Here is a 15787-nt window from a genome sequence, read left to right as displayed (position 1 = left end):
TTTTTATTATGGAATCACCTATTCAATTTTCTAATTCTCCTAAAAAGGAAATTTCTAAACGAAAAAATTCACTTAGTAGTTTTACTTCAAATTATGATTTTTCCCAGGAAAATTTGGATGATATTTCACATTCAGTTAATGTTTCTTTGAATGATGTTAATTCAGTTTCATTAATTTTGTCTCCTAAAAATAAAGAATTACCTTCCTCCCCATCAGATTCTTTAAAAAACACACAATATCCCACACTTTCAAGCGATAAACTTAGAATTTTTTTACCTTCCAATATTTCACCTACTGAAATACCTTTGCCTGAAAATCCTAGTTCCGAAAACAAAGATAATTATTTTCCTCTTACATCCTCCATATCGAGTTCTTACGATATCGAATCGAAACTCATAGAAAGTCCAAATTTTTTTTCATCTGTTCAAAACGATTTTGGAGAAAGTGTGGTTGATGAAAACAAATTATTAGATAGTTATAAGTAAGTCTGCATATTTGTGTTAATTTTTTTTTAATTACAATGAGAAATATTTTTCAGTATATATAATATTCCAGATATTCCCCAAGCAAAGTGGAATCTGATGATGATAATCAAGATTTTAATGCACTGAAACCCAAAGTCTTGGGAAAAGAACAAGCGAAAAAAAGATTAATGGCATTTTCATTAACAAAGCAACCTAATGTTGTTAAAAAACAAGTTAAGACTAATATACTATTAAAAAATATTAAAGAAAAGCCGCCAAATCCTAACAAAAGCTCTGGAGTTCAAGAACAGTTCAGAGCTACAATAAGTGAAATTGAAGAAGAAAAAAGGAAACTTTTGCAAAATTTACCCAACTATTATATTTCAAAAATGAACGAGTTAGCCAAAGCCACAGAATCAATTGCCGTTTCGTCAGGTGGATAATATTTATCTATGTAAAAAAAGAAGCTACTCGATAAAATTTTTAATTTGGGATTTTCTTTAGTTTCTAGCGATAAAAATTCATTTAAAAAAGATGACAGTGTTTCAAATAATTCAGGTGAACTTAGTGATAAAGATAATGAAACATATAAAAAAAGTTCCAAGAGGAAAAGAAGTCGGACTAGGAGTCGAAGTAGAGGTAGAAGTCACAGGAGAAGTAGGAGTAGGAGTAGAAGTAAGCAAAAAAAGAAAAATGATAGTAGGAAAAATAAAGAATCTAGTAGGAGTAAAAAAGAGAATCGAAATAAAAGTAGGAGTCCAAGTCTTGGTGGAACTATGGAATCAAATCAGGATAAAAAGGTAATTTTTAAAATGGCCGCCATCATAAATGATTTCCTATAATTAAAAAACATCTATTTTACTATTTAGGGTTAGGATGTATGATGAATAGTTTTCTTCAATAAGTAGTATAATAAAAAACATAAAATAATTGTTGGATAATTGTTAATTAATTGGTTTTCTTTTTTTTTTTTTTTTGTATTACAGAATTTAAATACTTTACCGAAAATAAAAAAATTACCAGATAATTGGAAAAGTTTTAAAGAGTTGGGATTAATTTTAGATAGTAATTTTTTTCATTTAAAATCACAATTTAAAAATTATGAAAAACATAAAGAGGGACGAAGAAGGTATTTAAATAAAAAAAAAATTTTTCTTTATGGAATCTCATGAATTCATCAGTAGTTATTTCGTTTTTGCTTTTATTACAGATCAAATTCTCCTTGTTCTAAATATGATTTTAAACCAATATATAATTATTTAAAAAAAGAACCTAAAATGATGTCACCTCTAAGGGCAAAACCTGCAAATTACGGAACGGATCCTCCTTATTTCGATGAAAAAATAATCAAATATACGAAATCAAAACCAATGTTAATTTGGTCTGAAAATCCTCGTCATGCTTCTCAATTTTACATGCCACGAACTATGCTTTTGGAAAATTGTGATTCTTCATCTTTGAAAATTTTACAATCTATAATTAATAAGTAAATAATGAAAAAAAAAAAAAAAAAAAATTTTTTTTCAAAGTTCTTTACTTACAAAAAAAATAATTTATTTCATTTTGTTTCAGTGAAACAAACTTTAAAGATACTTTTAAAAAAGAAAATTCTACTACCCGTAATTGGTATCCCGTTAGTAATTTGTTTTTACAACCTTCCAACCGTGAACTTGATGTGAATAATGTTGAAAATTTAGAATTCGATTCGAAATCATCATCATTATTAGTTTGTAAAGAGAGCACTCGACAAAAAACACCGAACGATAAAATTGACTCGTTCGTTAAAAAAGAAAGTTTAAATTCAATAAAAAATAAGGAAAAAAGTTCGGCAGAAAAACGTGTTAATTTGGTCAATGACAGTTACTTGTCCGAAGACGAAGCCGACACGTTGAAAATTAAAGAAATGGTTGTTGGAAATGTTAAAGTTCAATTAGATTTGGATTTAAACAGCGTCAAAGTTCGTTCCAAATGGGATAGTGATTACGAAGGGGAAAATAGTGAAAAAGAAGGAGTGATTCGCACCGAAGTTGATATGGAAATAGCGACTTCGGAAGAAGATAATGATAATATATCAACTGCACCAAAGGAAATTGAAACACCAAAAAGCGCGGATGTAAATCCAAGCAATCAAATGTCAGAGTCCGTGCAAGGAGTAAATTATAATCAATCGTGTAATGTATTTAATGAAGCGATAGTGAAAAGTGAAACGATTTTGACGAATGCGTCAAATCAAGCATCGGAAAATTTAGCATCCGAATATGAAGAATTTTTAAAAATGGTTTCGTTCGATTCAAATGTGAACGAGAATACGGACAAAATTGAAAAGGCCCCCGAGGAATCCTCACAACCAGAAAAATTAAAAATTTCCAATTCAGAAATCGAACAAAATGAAAAGGAAAATTTCAAAATACAAGATACCGATTGGGATAAAGAAAGCGATCACGAGGAAAAACTTAAAACTCAGGTTACTAATTCGATTAAAAGTACCGGTTCGGACTTATTTCTGACGAATGAAAATAATGCAGAAATAAAAATAAAAGAAGACAATAAAAAAGCAGATGTTGAAAAGGTAAACAAAAAAGAAAAATTAGATAAAATGTCGAACAAGGAAAAAAACCTAAAATATGAGTCTACATCCAGCAGTGATGATTCCTCGTCTGATTTTTACGAATCCGAAAGCGAAACTGAATCTGATAAGAGTAAAACGTCTAAGAAAAAGAAGAAAAAAATAAATAAAACGAAGAAAAAAAATAAAAACGATTCTTCCACGAGTGAAAGTGAAAGTTCTAGTGATAGTTATTACGAAAATAAAAAATCTAAGAAAAAAAAGGCAAAAAAGAAAAAACCAATGAAAAAAATAAGCTCGTACGCCGACAGCGATGATGAAAAATCAGATGCATTTTTAAGACATTTGAAATTTAAAAATGATTTGCTGTTGAGAAAAATCGAAGAAACCGATGCTTTCATTGAAAAAAATAAGGGGGAAAAGAAGCAAAAGCGAGACAACGAAAGCAAATCCGATGACAAAAATAGTTTTGATAAATTAAACAAAAATAAAAAAAGTAAAAAATCTGAATCGACGTCCAAAGAAAAATCGAAGAAGAGTTTGAAATCGGCGAAAAAAAGCAAGAGCACGAAAGGAAGCAGTTCCTCGTCATCGGATGAGTCTGATAGTACCGACTCTTCCGGTAAATCTCCGAGAAAAAAAGACAAAACGAAGGGGAAAAAGAAACGAAGTACTTCAAATACCTCCGATTCCGATGGTAAAACTGAAACAGATTACAAAAAACAAAATTACGTTGGAAATTTGGATGATGTGAAATATTTAAAATCCCTTGAAAACATTAATGAAAAAATTAAAAAAGGGAAGCAAAATAAAAGGTACGCTTCGTCGGATTCCGACAGCGAAAGCAGCGCATCGGATAAAAACAAAAAACCAAACGACGAAAAATTTAAAACTAAAATCACCGAGGACCTGGATAAGGAAAACGCTTATAATTCTGGCTGGAGAGAAAATTTTTTGTTGCAAGATTCATTCGATAAAAGCAACCGGTTGAATTTTACCGACAGAGAACCGGGTTGGAAAAGAACGACTCCCGTCAAAGTTTCTAAAAAAAAGAAAAAAAAAGAATTGAAAGAAGACGATTGGGAGACCAGTTCGTCTGACGATTATTCCGACGCCGAACGTGAGAATAAAAAAGGTTGGAGCAACGTCGCATCTTCTGACGTAAAACAATCGGATAAAATGGCGGAAAATTTTAATATTTTCAACGGTAAAGAAAAATTTAATTTATCCGGATTCGAACAAAGTTTTGACAGTCGCAGTATCGTTAATAGTTCCGAAATACCTGTGCCATCCGCATTTGCTGCCATGAAAAATTCTCTCTCTAACTTTTCCTTCAACGAAAACAGCTTTTGCAGTTTCGGTCAAGAATTATCGAGAGATTTTTTTCTTACCGAACAAAGCATTTCAAACGCGACGGAAATTAGAGATGATGGAAATGTGGTGAGCACCAGTTCGGAATTGAGACCTTTTCAATCGGTCGGAAAACAAAATGAAATGTCTGTTCATAGCAAATCCGAATTGTACAGTCCCGGTCACAGTTACTCGGAGGCTTCTGATTTAGAAGATGGTAATAAACCTGAAAAACGAACCGTTTCAAAAGACGAAGTTTACGATCCCCTGAACACCGATAGTGAAACCTCTGCAGAAAATGCGGATGTTGAATTAAATAAAATTCCGTTGCCTCGTATTACTGACATTATACTTCCTGGCGAAACAAGATTTGCTGAGGATGTTTGTAAATTTTCAGCACTTTCCAATAACAAATCAACTGCAGAAGACGTCATTTCGTCGAATTCCAAACAGTGTTCGTCTCCCGACAAGTCTTTTCCTCAAAGTGACAACGTTATTCCATTATCGACCGTTTTGCTTCAGGATTCTTATAAAAGTTCGTTGAAGAAACAAGTTATTAATGTAAAACCTCAGCAGAAATTAATATCAAAAGCAGCGTCCGTTTTTCAAGATGAATCGGATGAAGAAAATGTCGACATCAATAATAAAAAAGGACAGTTGGAAATCACGTCTCACAATGAAATTTTTGAAAAATCCGAAAAACAATTAAAAGAAGATGTTAATTGCAAACTCCAAAATGCAGATCTTTTGAAATTAGACGACAAAGAGAAGTTAGAGTCTGAAAAATCTCTCGAGTTAAATGAAAAAATTAGAGAAAAAAATGACAATTTATTACGCCAAAGACAAAGAAGTATTAGTAAAGAAAAAACTGAAACGAGTAGTAGTAGTAGTAGTAGTCATCGTAAAAGAAAAAAAAGAAGTTTAAGTAAGGAAGACGGCGATGATAAAAGTCGCAGAAAAGACAAAGGCTCCGGCAAAGAGAAAAAAAGTCGTAAAAGTTCAAAAAATCGCAAGAGTAGAACACCAGAGCCTTCTTATAAAACTAATAAAAAAGCCGACAAACGAGAGATTAGAAGTGATAGCTTTGAAATAGAACCTTTGAAAGGTTCATCCGACTATAAGGACTTGGAGGAAACCGTTCGGCCTATTCCTGTTTTAACGGGACTGAATACTTCTTCGGATTGCCACTTTTGGAATAAATCTCATTTAGTTGGATATTCTTCAGTAGAACTATCAGATTCTGCCCGGAATCTTATTGATTCTTCCGAATCATTCGATATATATCCTTCTGACGAAGTCAAATTTAGAAATAATAATTACGATAAAATTTCAGCCGATCATCATTATAAAGAATCTCATGATAAATTTTCTGGCTCAAAGTCGAAAGAAGAAAGAAGGCGGAAAGAAAGACGGAGTAAATCAAAAAGTTTATCACCGAAAAGGAGAAACAGAAGCAGAACGCCAGACAAGAGAAAAAGTCCAAGAGTTCGAAGTCCGAGAAGAAGATCTCCGAAGCGTAGAGACAGGAGTTCTTATTCACCTCGAAGAAGGAGTCCCAAAAGGAAAAGTCCGATGCGACGTTATCGTTGTTCAAAGAGTCCCGATCGCAGAAGGAAATCCAGATCGCGAAGTCCTAGAAAGCGGAATTCACAGAGTCTCAGTCCCAAAAGACGTGATTCTCCGAGAAAAAGAAATTCTTCGGCTAGAGGATACAGTCCTAGACGTTCCGTGTCGCCTCGCAACGAAAACCGTTTTTCACAACACTACTCGGAATCTTTCCGAAACAAAATAAGCGTCATCGAAAGGATGAGCGAAGACTCAAAAGTGAATTCGAATTCGACAAGTTTTTCACGCATGTCGGACGACATAATAAACGAAACGGATATGAACTTTTACGGACGGGAATATCCACCGAGAGATTTCGGATATTCCGATGATTTAACCGGCGGTAATTTAATAACCGTTAAAAATCACGAATTTGAAAAACCCAATTCTCCCGAGAGACTAAGCCTGGATCAAAGGATCGAATTGGAATTGGGTGTTTCGATGGGTTCGAATTCTCAAGGACCAAACGATCAGTATCACATTTGCAAACAATTTCAAGACATCAATTCGGGTCATTATTCAAATTCTTACAATTGTGAAAATAATCATTCAGGCGGAAGCGAATTTTATCAAAATCATCATCATCATCATCATCATCATCATCATCATCCCGCGTCGGCGAATTCCGATTTTAATTCTCAGTATTACAACGGACAACAGCAAAACGTCGGGTATGGGTCTTTCCAGCCTTATGCTGGAAATTCTCAGTCGGCGCAAGGTTCGATGCTTCAGGTACGTTAAAAAATAAGTTTTAATTACGCGTGGAAAATTCTGCTTATTAATTTAATTTATCAAGGTCGGAAACATCGTCGAAGTCATTCCTTCGGTACAACAATCTTCGGTTCAATCATCACCCAATAAAAATACCTGTCATCAGATCATGCAGGTGGGCAATGTTCTTCAAGTGGTACCTTCTCAAAAACCGGTTCAAGGTTCACCGATGGCGTTTAATTCTGCCAATAATAGCTTCGGAACTCCTGTAAATACATCACCCGTACCTCCTGCCAAGACTCAAAAAGCAACTGCGGTTGTGGCACCAAGTTCGGTTGTTTCCACGCCAAGTAAGATGGAATTCCCTTTCACGTCTTTTTTTTATTGCCTCTTAATACAGAATAAGGTGATAATAATAATAATAATAATGTTTCAGATCCCGAGGCGATCATTAATCCTTTAATTAAAGCCATACAATTAGAAAGGGAGAAAAGAAAAAAAGAAAAGGAAAAAAGAAAAATGGAAAGGGAAGCTAGACGGAAAGCTAGGCAGCTAAGGAGGGAAGCTAAATTGATGAGCGTTAACGAAAAGTTAAAGGTTACGAAAAGAATCAAATTCCTTTAAAGGTTTTTAAGGTACGCGCGCGCACCGTAAAAATTGACGATCGAATGTTATTTTACAGAAAAGCGTTCAAGATGAAGGTTTGATGTTGGGTCAAGAAGTTGATGACGACGAACTGATGGACGGATTGGATCTTCCCAGTCCTCCCATTCCTGTTGAAATCATAACCGTGTCATCTCCGAATACTCTTCCTCCCGCGGGAAAAGGAATATTAATCACAGCTGGATTCATGTACGTTGGAAAAATGGCTCCAGCTAAAAAATTTTATTTTAATTTCAATCCAAAGTTTTTTTTTAAATTAAAATTTTCAATTCTTTTTCCAGGCCTAAACCGCCGTCGGAAAAAAAAGAAGTCAAATTCGCCGACGGAATTTGTCCGGGAGAGGGAACGTCAACGTCGGGAGGAGAAGAAAATGCTCCGCCGTCTCCGAAGCCGAAATTACCAAAAGAAAAAAGATATAAAAAGAAAAAGACAAAAGTCAAGAAAAAGGTTAAGGTGAGGAAAAAGATTTTATTCAATCAGGGAATGGAATCATTCATTCCCGATGCAACGCAAAATAACGCATTGTTTGTTTTTCCAGGTACAAATAATTAGGCAAATTATCCAGAGCGAAGGAGACGACGAAGAAGATGATTTGTCTCCTCCTCCTCCACCTCCCGGAGATCCACCACCGGTTTTTTTCGCGAGGTTTCCTTTTGTCGGTGACGCACAGTTTCCAGGTAACGAATTGTTAATAATAATAATAATAATAATAATAGAGAATGACAGGATACTTTACCCCCCCAAAAAAGGGAAATTTTTCAAAACTTTTTTTTTTTAAACAGTTTATCAAAGTCAAACGACAACAACCACAACACTTACAACAGTTCAGTATCCAGCTCAAACGTTTTAATTAAAACGTAAGTAACAAATTTATTATTTTTATCTTCCATAAATTATTTTAATTCTAAAAATGGCTGAATTTCATGTTTCAGGTCGTGAAGCTGTGGCGAATCTATTTTATAATATGATAAAAATTGTTTAAATAATAAAAACACAAAAAAATAATATGATTTACTATTATTTCTTTTTAAAAAAAAAAGTATATATATATATAAAAATACGTACGTAAATATATAAATTTGAAAAATTTATTTCAAAAAAAAAAAAAAGTTTTTGTTTTCTTTATTTTTCCTCCTCCATCTTTTTTTTTGTAGGGGTATTGAAGTTGTGAAACAAGAAAAGTAAAAATTTTACTTATTTATTAATTTATTTATTTAAAAAAGAATTAAATCATCAATAATTAATCGATTTATGATTAATTAAATTAATAAATGATAAAAAGTTTTGATTATTACAATAAAAAAAATGAAAAAAATTAAGCCGGGTATGGAAAGTGTTTATATATATGAGTAATAAGATTACCTGATAGATTTAAACTTTTTTTTTTGAAAAAACTGTCAAAATATTTACACTAATTAATTTTTATAATAATTATTTATAATTAGAATGAAAATCCATAAATAATTGATTTTTTTCTTGGTTAAATTAAAAAGGTTACTCGATTTAAAACGTAATATGAAGAAATATCAGTAGGGGAAAAAAAACCGTTAGAGATGCGTTGCCACATGTAATGAAAAATTTTATTCGAAATAAAATGGCATTTTAAGTTTTTATGAGACAAATTATGCCGTGATTTTTCGAAATTAATTCTAAAAATGATTAAATACGTGAAATAATTTAAAAAAAAGAATTTTGAAATAATTAAAAATATAATTTCATATTTAATATTTTATTCGTTCGTGTTGGCAAAAGTGTTTCGGTTCTTTGTTTGCCTTTTGGCTTAGGACGCTGTCAGAATTACTGTAAAGGTAAGAATTTAATATTAATGTTTAATTAGTTTACGGATATCCTTTCGAATGCTATAAATTTATCAATTAGGGGTTCGTTTTTAAAATAATTTCGTTACCATTCGATTTTTCATTGAACCCCATTAAGATAATAATTATCCCGCCACTCATATTCTAATACGCCATATTTTTAAAATTGAATATTTTTGATTAAAAATGTATATTTTGGCGGGTTAGTTAAGTAAAACGTTTCATCGAATCAAAGCTAAATTTGTCATTTTTTTATTCTTTAATTAAAATTAGTTTAATTGATTTAGTTTAAAATGATTAGAATTTGAAAATAAGGAGAAATAACATTCAAAGTGTTTTAGTTGGATCGTTAATTATTTATCAATGATACTTTAATAGAGAGAATAATTTGAGTTAAAATTTTCGATAAACCTCACGCGGTTTTCTTTTATTTAAAATAGATGAAGAAGGTAAATGGAGAAATAATGATAGAAAATGACAATGAAATACACAATAATGCTGTGCCTCCAGCAAAAAAAATCAAATCAAAAACTACTGTCGAAGAAATATATCAGAAAAAATCCCAGCTGGAACACATTTTATTAAGGCCAGATACTTACATAGGTAATTTATAATTTAAACTTTTTATTTTTTTTTTGTCGAAAATCTGTGTCCAAAAATTTTGTAATTTATATATGTAATAATGCTTTTAGGATCTGTCGAACCTGTAAAAGAAAATATGTGGATATATGATAATGAAACAGAAAAAATGATACAAAAAGATATTACATATGTACCTGGGTTGTATAAAATATTCGATGAAATTTTGGTAAATGCAGCTGATAATAAACAAAGAGATAAAAAAATGGATTGCATTAAAATAGACATAGATGCGTAAGTTATTTTTTTTTTACTTAAAAAAGTATTAAATTTATTGTTTTCATTTTAAATATTATTCTACTTTATTTTATTTTAGTGAAAACAATACAGTTTCTGTATGGAATAATGGACAAGGGATTCCAGTAGTTGAACACAAAGAAGAAAAAATGTTTGTTCCGACAATGATTTTCGGTTATTTATTAACTTCGTCTAATTATAACGATGAAGAAGAAAAAGTTACAGGTTTGTTTGATTTGGTTTCTTTTTCTTTTTAATATATATATATATATATATATACCATTTGATTTTAACTGGGTTAAATTTTTTTGTGATTTTGTTTGATATTAATTAAAATGAGTTTTTTTTTTTTTTTTTCGGAATGTTAGGTGGAAGAAATGGTTATGGTGCTAAACTGTGTAACATTTTCAGTACGAAATTTACACTTGAAACAGCTTCAATTGAATACAAAAGAAAATTTAAACAAACTTGGGCTAATAATATGACAAAAACTACTGATCCTAAAATATCAGATTTTTTCGGTGAAGATTTTACTAAAGTAACTTTTTCTCCTGATTTAGCCAAATTTAAAATGACTCATTTAGATAAAGACATTGTTGATTTAATGTCGAGGAGGGCTTATGACGTCGCTGCTTCTACAAGAGGAGTTAAGGTAAAATTATAAATAAATAAATAACATGCATTCTTTAACAATTAGAATAAAAAAAAAAAATTTAATTTTTTGTAGGTTATATTAAACGGCAAACGACTTCCGATAAAATCTTTTAAAGATTACGTGGAATTGTATACGAAGGGAAAAGAAGATGATGCGGGAAATCCAGTTAAAATCATTTATGAAAATGTTAATGAAAGGTGGGAGGTGGCTGTCACAATGTCTGATAATGATTTTCAACAAGTTTCATTTGTTAATAGTATTGCAACAACTAAGGTAAATTAATTATGTAAATCCAAATAATTATATTTTGTCATAAATTCTTAGTTTTTGATAAATGATTTTTTTTTTGTGATCCTCAGGGAGGAAGACACGTTGATCACGTTACAGATATACTCGTGAAAAAACTGCTAGAAGTGTGTAATAAAAAAAATAAAGCTGGAATGCAGTTAAAAGCGCATCAAATAAAAAATCATTTATGGATATTCATAAATTGTTTGATAGTCAATCCTACTTTTGATTCACAAACAAAAACTCACATGACGTTACAAATGAAAAATTTCGGGTCGAAATGTACTTTAAGTGATAAATTTATAACAAACGTAAGACCAAAATTATCAAGATTTAAACTTTCTGTGTGCGTTTAAAATAAAAAATTAAATTCAAAATTTTATTCGTTTAGGTTACAAAATGTGGAGTAATAGAAGCAGTTTTATCATGGGCTAAATTTAAAGCCGAAGCTCAAATGGATAGAAAATGCAGCGGAAAAAAAATGACAAAATTAAAAGGAATAGCTAAATTAGAAGATGCAAATGACGCGGGTACAAAAAACTCGGTGAATTGTACGTTAATTTTAACGGAAGGAGATTCGGCTAAATCGTTAGCCGTTTCCGGTTTAGGAGTCGTGGGTAGAGATAAATACGGAGTTTTTCCACTTCGTGGTAAATTGCTCAACGTACGGGAAGCGACGCATAAACAAATATTAGAAAATGCCGAAATAAATAATTTAATTAAAATATTGGGATTGCAATATAAAAAAAAATACGAGAGTTCAGACGATTTGAAAACATTACGCTACGGAAAATTAATGATAATGACAGATCAGGATCAGGACGGGTCTCACATAAAGGGTTTGATAATCAATTTTATACATCATAATTGGCCTTCCCTCTTACGATTGCCATTTTTAGAAGAATTTATAACGCCGATCGTTAAAGCGACAAAAGGAAAAGAAGAATTATCATTTTATTCTCTGCCAGAATTTGAAGATTGGAAAAAAGCAACGGAAAATGCACATTTGTACAGGACAAAATACTACAAAGGTTTTTAATCAAGTATTGCAACTTTTTTTTGTGTTTTACGAATACTACGGAATTGAGAACTAAATTTCTTTTTATTTTTATTTTCAAATACAACAAAATAAATAGGTTTGGGTACGTCGACTTCTAAAGAAGCGAAAGAATATTTTCAGGACATGAAACGTCATCGAATACTTTTCAACTACGACGGCCCTTCAGATGATTATTGCATAAACATGGCCTTTAGTAAAAAATGTGCTGATCAAAGAAAGGAATGGTTGACTTCGTGGATGGAAGATTGCAAGCGCCGCAGAGAAACTGGATTGGGAGAAGCATTTTTGTATCAGAAAAATACAATTGCCGTCAGTTATTCCGATTTCATAAATAAGGAATTGGTTTTATTCAGTAATTTGGACAACGAAAGATCAATTCCTAGCATGGTTGACGGTCTTAAACCCGGACAAAGAAAAGTATGGTTTTATTTTGATGTAAACGTAGCAACTCGAACAGTTTTAATTTATATTTGTTTATATTTAAGGTTTTATTCACGTGTTTGAAAAGAAATGATAAAAAAGAAATAAAAGTCGCACAATTGGCTGGATCCGTTGCCGAACATTCGGCGTATCACCACGGTGAAGCTTCTCTAATGGGAACTATTATAAATTTGGCTCAAAATTATGTGGGTAGCAACAATCTTAATTTACTTTTACCCATTGGACAGTTTGGTATTTATTATATTTTAATATTATTTGTAATTTTTTTTTTTTATTGAAGTCGATTGAAAATTTAACAAAATAAAATTAATTTTTCAGGTACTCGTCTTCAAGGGGGCAAAGATGCAGCTAGCCCTCGTTATATATTCACCCTTCTTAATCCTCTCACGAGACTAATATTTCACGTCCACGATGATCCTCTTTTGAAATACAACAAAGACGATAATCAAAAAATAGAGCCGGAATGGTACATTCCAATTATTCCGATGGTACTCGTCAACGGTGCTGATGGAATCGGTACCGGATGGATGACGAAAATACCGAATCACAATCCGAGAGAAATCGTGCAAAATATAAAAAGAATGCTTGACGGTGACGAACCACTTCCCATGGTGAGTTCAAATGAATTTTTGAATGAAAATTCGAAAAAGAAAAGTTAATTTTTTTTTTCATTGTTTAATCCCAACAGAAACCGTGGTACAAGGGATTTAAAGGTGACATTGAATCCTACGGTGATTCAAGGTATCTCGTAAGCGGAGAAATATCAATAATTTCGAACAATCAATTGGAAATAACCGAATTGCCCGTAGGAACATGGACTCAAGCATATAAGGAAAACGTTTTGGAACCTTTGTTGCACGGAGTTGAGAATAAAGTTCCACCATTGATACAGTGAGCATTTAATTAATATTTTAAATCCACGTGTCATTGAAAAATTCAATATGGCCGTTGTTGAATTTAAACGTGATTAAATTTTTTAGGGATTACAAAGAGTACAACACCGATACGACCGTTAGATTCGTTATACAAATGGAACCGAGTAAATTGCAAAAATTCGAAGAAGAGGGATTGCATAAAGTATTTAAATTACAATCGACAATTAGTATAAATTCAATGGTTGGTAGTTTTTTTTTTTTTTTTTTTTTTTTTAGTTAAAATATTTTAAATTTCAATTGAAAAAAAAAAAATTAATAATTTTCAGTGCACTTTCGATTCGAACGGAGTTTTAAAAAGGAGCGAAGATGTCACGGTTATCCTTAAAGAATTCTACGATTTGAGAATGTTATTTTACGTCAAAAGGAAATCGTACCTGGAAGGAATGTTACAATCGGAAGCAGATAAATTAAGTAATCAAGCTAGGTACGAAATAACCAAAAAAATCGCGAAACGTTTTTGAAACCTAGTCGAGTAATTTTTTCATCTCTCTCTTTCTCTCTCTTTCAGGTTTATAATTGAGAAATGCGATGGAAAATTAGTGATCGAAAATAAAAAGAAAAAAGTTATGATTGACGAATTGGTTAAATTGAAATACGAATCCGATCCTGTCAAAACGTGGAAAACGAATATTGATAAGGAAGCAGCATTGGTGAGTTTAACAAAAAAAAGTTTTTCTTTTCTTTTCTCAATGTTTTACGTAAACACATTTAATTTAAGGATGTTTAATTTTTGTCGCAGACTTATGGAGAAATATGGGTAAAAAAAAAATTTTACGAATTTTTATAAATTGATAAGAAAAAAAAAACCTTAATTAATTTATTTATTTTGATTATCAGGAAGATGAGGGTAGCGGAAGCGAAGAAGAAGGTACCGTCAGATCCGGTCCCGATTACGATTATTTGCTCGGAATGCCTCTATGGAGTTTGACTCTGGAAAGGAAAAACGAATTGCTTAAAAAAAGGGATGATAAAATCAAAGAATTGAAATCGTTGCAAGCGAAAAGTCCGTCTCTATTGTGGCGAGAAGATTTGGATGCGTTTTTAGAAAAGGTTTTTATTCCCCCTCCTCCTCCTCCTCCTCCTCCTCCCCCCCCTTCGTTTCCTTCTTCTCGAATTTCAGGGGATTTCGAGAGAAAAAAAAAAATTTTTATTTTATTTAATATTTCAGTTGGATGAAATCGAACAAAAAGAAAAAGAAGAAGAAATGGGAAATGATAAAATGTCGAAAGAGAAAAAGGGTAAAGGGAAAATGGGAAAATTAAAATTAACAGCAGCGGAAACGATGCCGTCACCGGTCGGCCGACGGGTCGTACCCAAAATAAACGAAGAAGATAGGAAAAAATTAGAAAAATTGGATCAGGCTGCGAGAAATGCAAAGGACGGAATTAAAAAGGAAAAGAAAAAGGTTTTATATTTTGCCCATGGGGGGGGGGGAGGGGAGGGGAAAACTCGTTACAAAAAAAAAAATAATAATGTTTGTTTGAATTTAGAAAAAGGATGCGACGTCCGAAGTCGACGATCTCGACAAGCTGACAAATCAAGCGACGAAAAAAGGTTCGCTCGAAGAAAGATTAGGTTTATCACCTGAAATAATTGAGAAAAAGGTTTCGGCGAAAAAATCTAAAAGTAAAGGTAAATAAAGAGAGGGGGGGAGAGAGAGAGAGAGAGAGAAAATTTGTTATTTATCAAAAATTAATTTGTATCAGATAATATGGTTCAAACAAAATTAGAATTTAAATCGAAAAAGAAGGATAGTCCGAGTCCTGGTAAAAAAAAAGGAAAAAAAAAGAATCCCTGGAGCGATAGCGATGATGATAATGATGGCGATAGCGGGTCCGACGATGATTTCGTAAGCACTCCAGTGGCCAGAACCGTATCAAGGCGTGCAGCAGCGGGTTTGTCATTTTCTGATAATTTTTTTAATTGTACGAGAAGGGAGGGGGGGTGGGAAAAGGGAAAAAATAAAACTTTTTTTTTTTCTTTTGCAGCCAAGTTAAATTTCAAAGAAGTTGACGATGTCGAAGATGAAAGCGACGACGGAAGCGAAGAATTACACGATAATAATTTAAATGGAGTCGACGCCGAGGCACCCAAAGTTGTCGTGGATTTAGATAGCGATAACGAATCTCCAGCGTACGTGAAAAATTTTCCATTTAGAAAATCGCGATAAATGTTTAAGGTACGAACGATAAAAAGTATTGAATTTAATCGTTGCAGTCCATCGTCGAAAAGGAAAAGTCGTGACAGCGATTCGGAAAGCGATTTCGAAATAGAAAGAAAGAAAAACAAATCCAGGCCATCGTCGGAGGATCTTTTCGATTCCATGATGAGCGGAAGTAATAAAAATTCTAAACCG

General features: G+C 32.2%; 2 protein-coding genes across 2 annotated transcripts; both read left to right on the top strand.

The window, feature by feature from the left end:
• Positions 1-8: 8 nt before the first annotated feature.
• On the top strand, positions 9-8209 carry Phum_PHUM413340 (Cytadherence high molecular weight protein, putative; the record flags this gene model as incomplete). The annotated part of the gene is made up of 12 exons (XM_002428934.1): positions 9-481; positions 556-899; positions 969-1264; positions 1451-1509; positions 1675-1950; positions 2037-6717; positions 6782-7046; positions 7133-7293; positions 7379-7548; positions 7641-7812; positions 7898-8036; positions 8142-8209. 12 exons carry the CDS (start codon positions 9-11, stop codon positions 8207-8209), a joined length of 7104 nt encoding a protein of 2367 aa, XP_002428979.1.
• Positions 8210-9616: 1407 nt separating this feature from the next.
• Phum_PHUM413330 (DNA topoisomerase 2-beta, putative) lies at positions 9617-14607 on the top strand (the record flags this gene model as incomplete). The annotated part of the gene is made up of 16 exons (XM_002428933.1): positions 9617-9779; positions 9869-10049; positions 10132-10277; positions 10421-10704; positions 10780-10980; positions 11067-11306; positions 11387-12026; positions 12132-12472; positions 12541-12727; positions 12815-13107; positions 13185-13387; positions 13477-13612; positions 13698-13855; positions 13940-14081; positions 14171-14188; positions 14269-14607. The coding sequence occupies 16 exons, from the start codon at positions 9617-9619 to the stop codon at positions 14605-14607; spliced, it is 3672 nt and encodes a 1223-aa protein (XP_002428978.1).
• Positions 14608-15787: the final 1180 nt, after the last annotated feature.

This window comes from Pediculus humanus, genomic scaffold (assembly GCF_000006295.1).
Source record: "Pediculus humanus corporis 1103172108180 genomic scaffold, whole genome shotgun sequence".
Taxonomy (NCBI): Eukaryota; Metazoa; Arthropoda; class Insecta; order Psocodea; family Pediculidae; genus Pediculus; species Pediculus humanus.
This window is presented reverse-complemented; position numbering and strand designations above follow the sequence as displayed.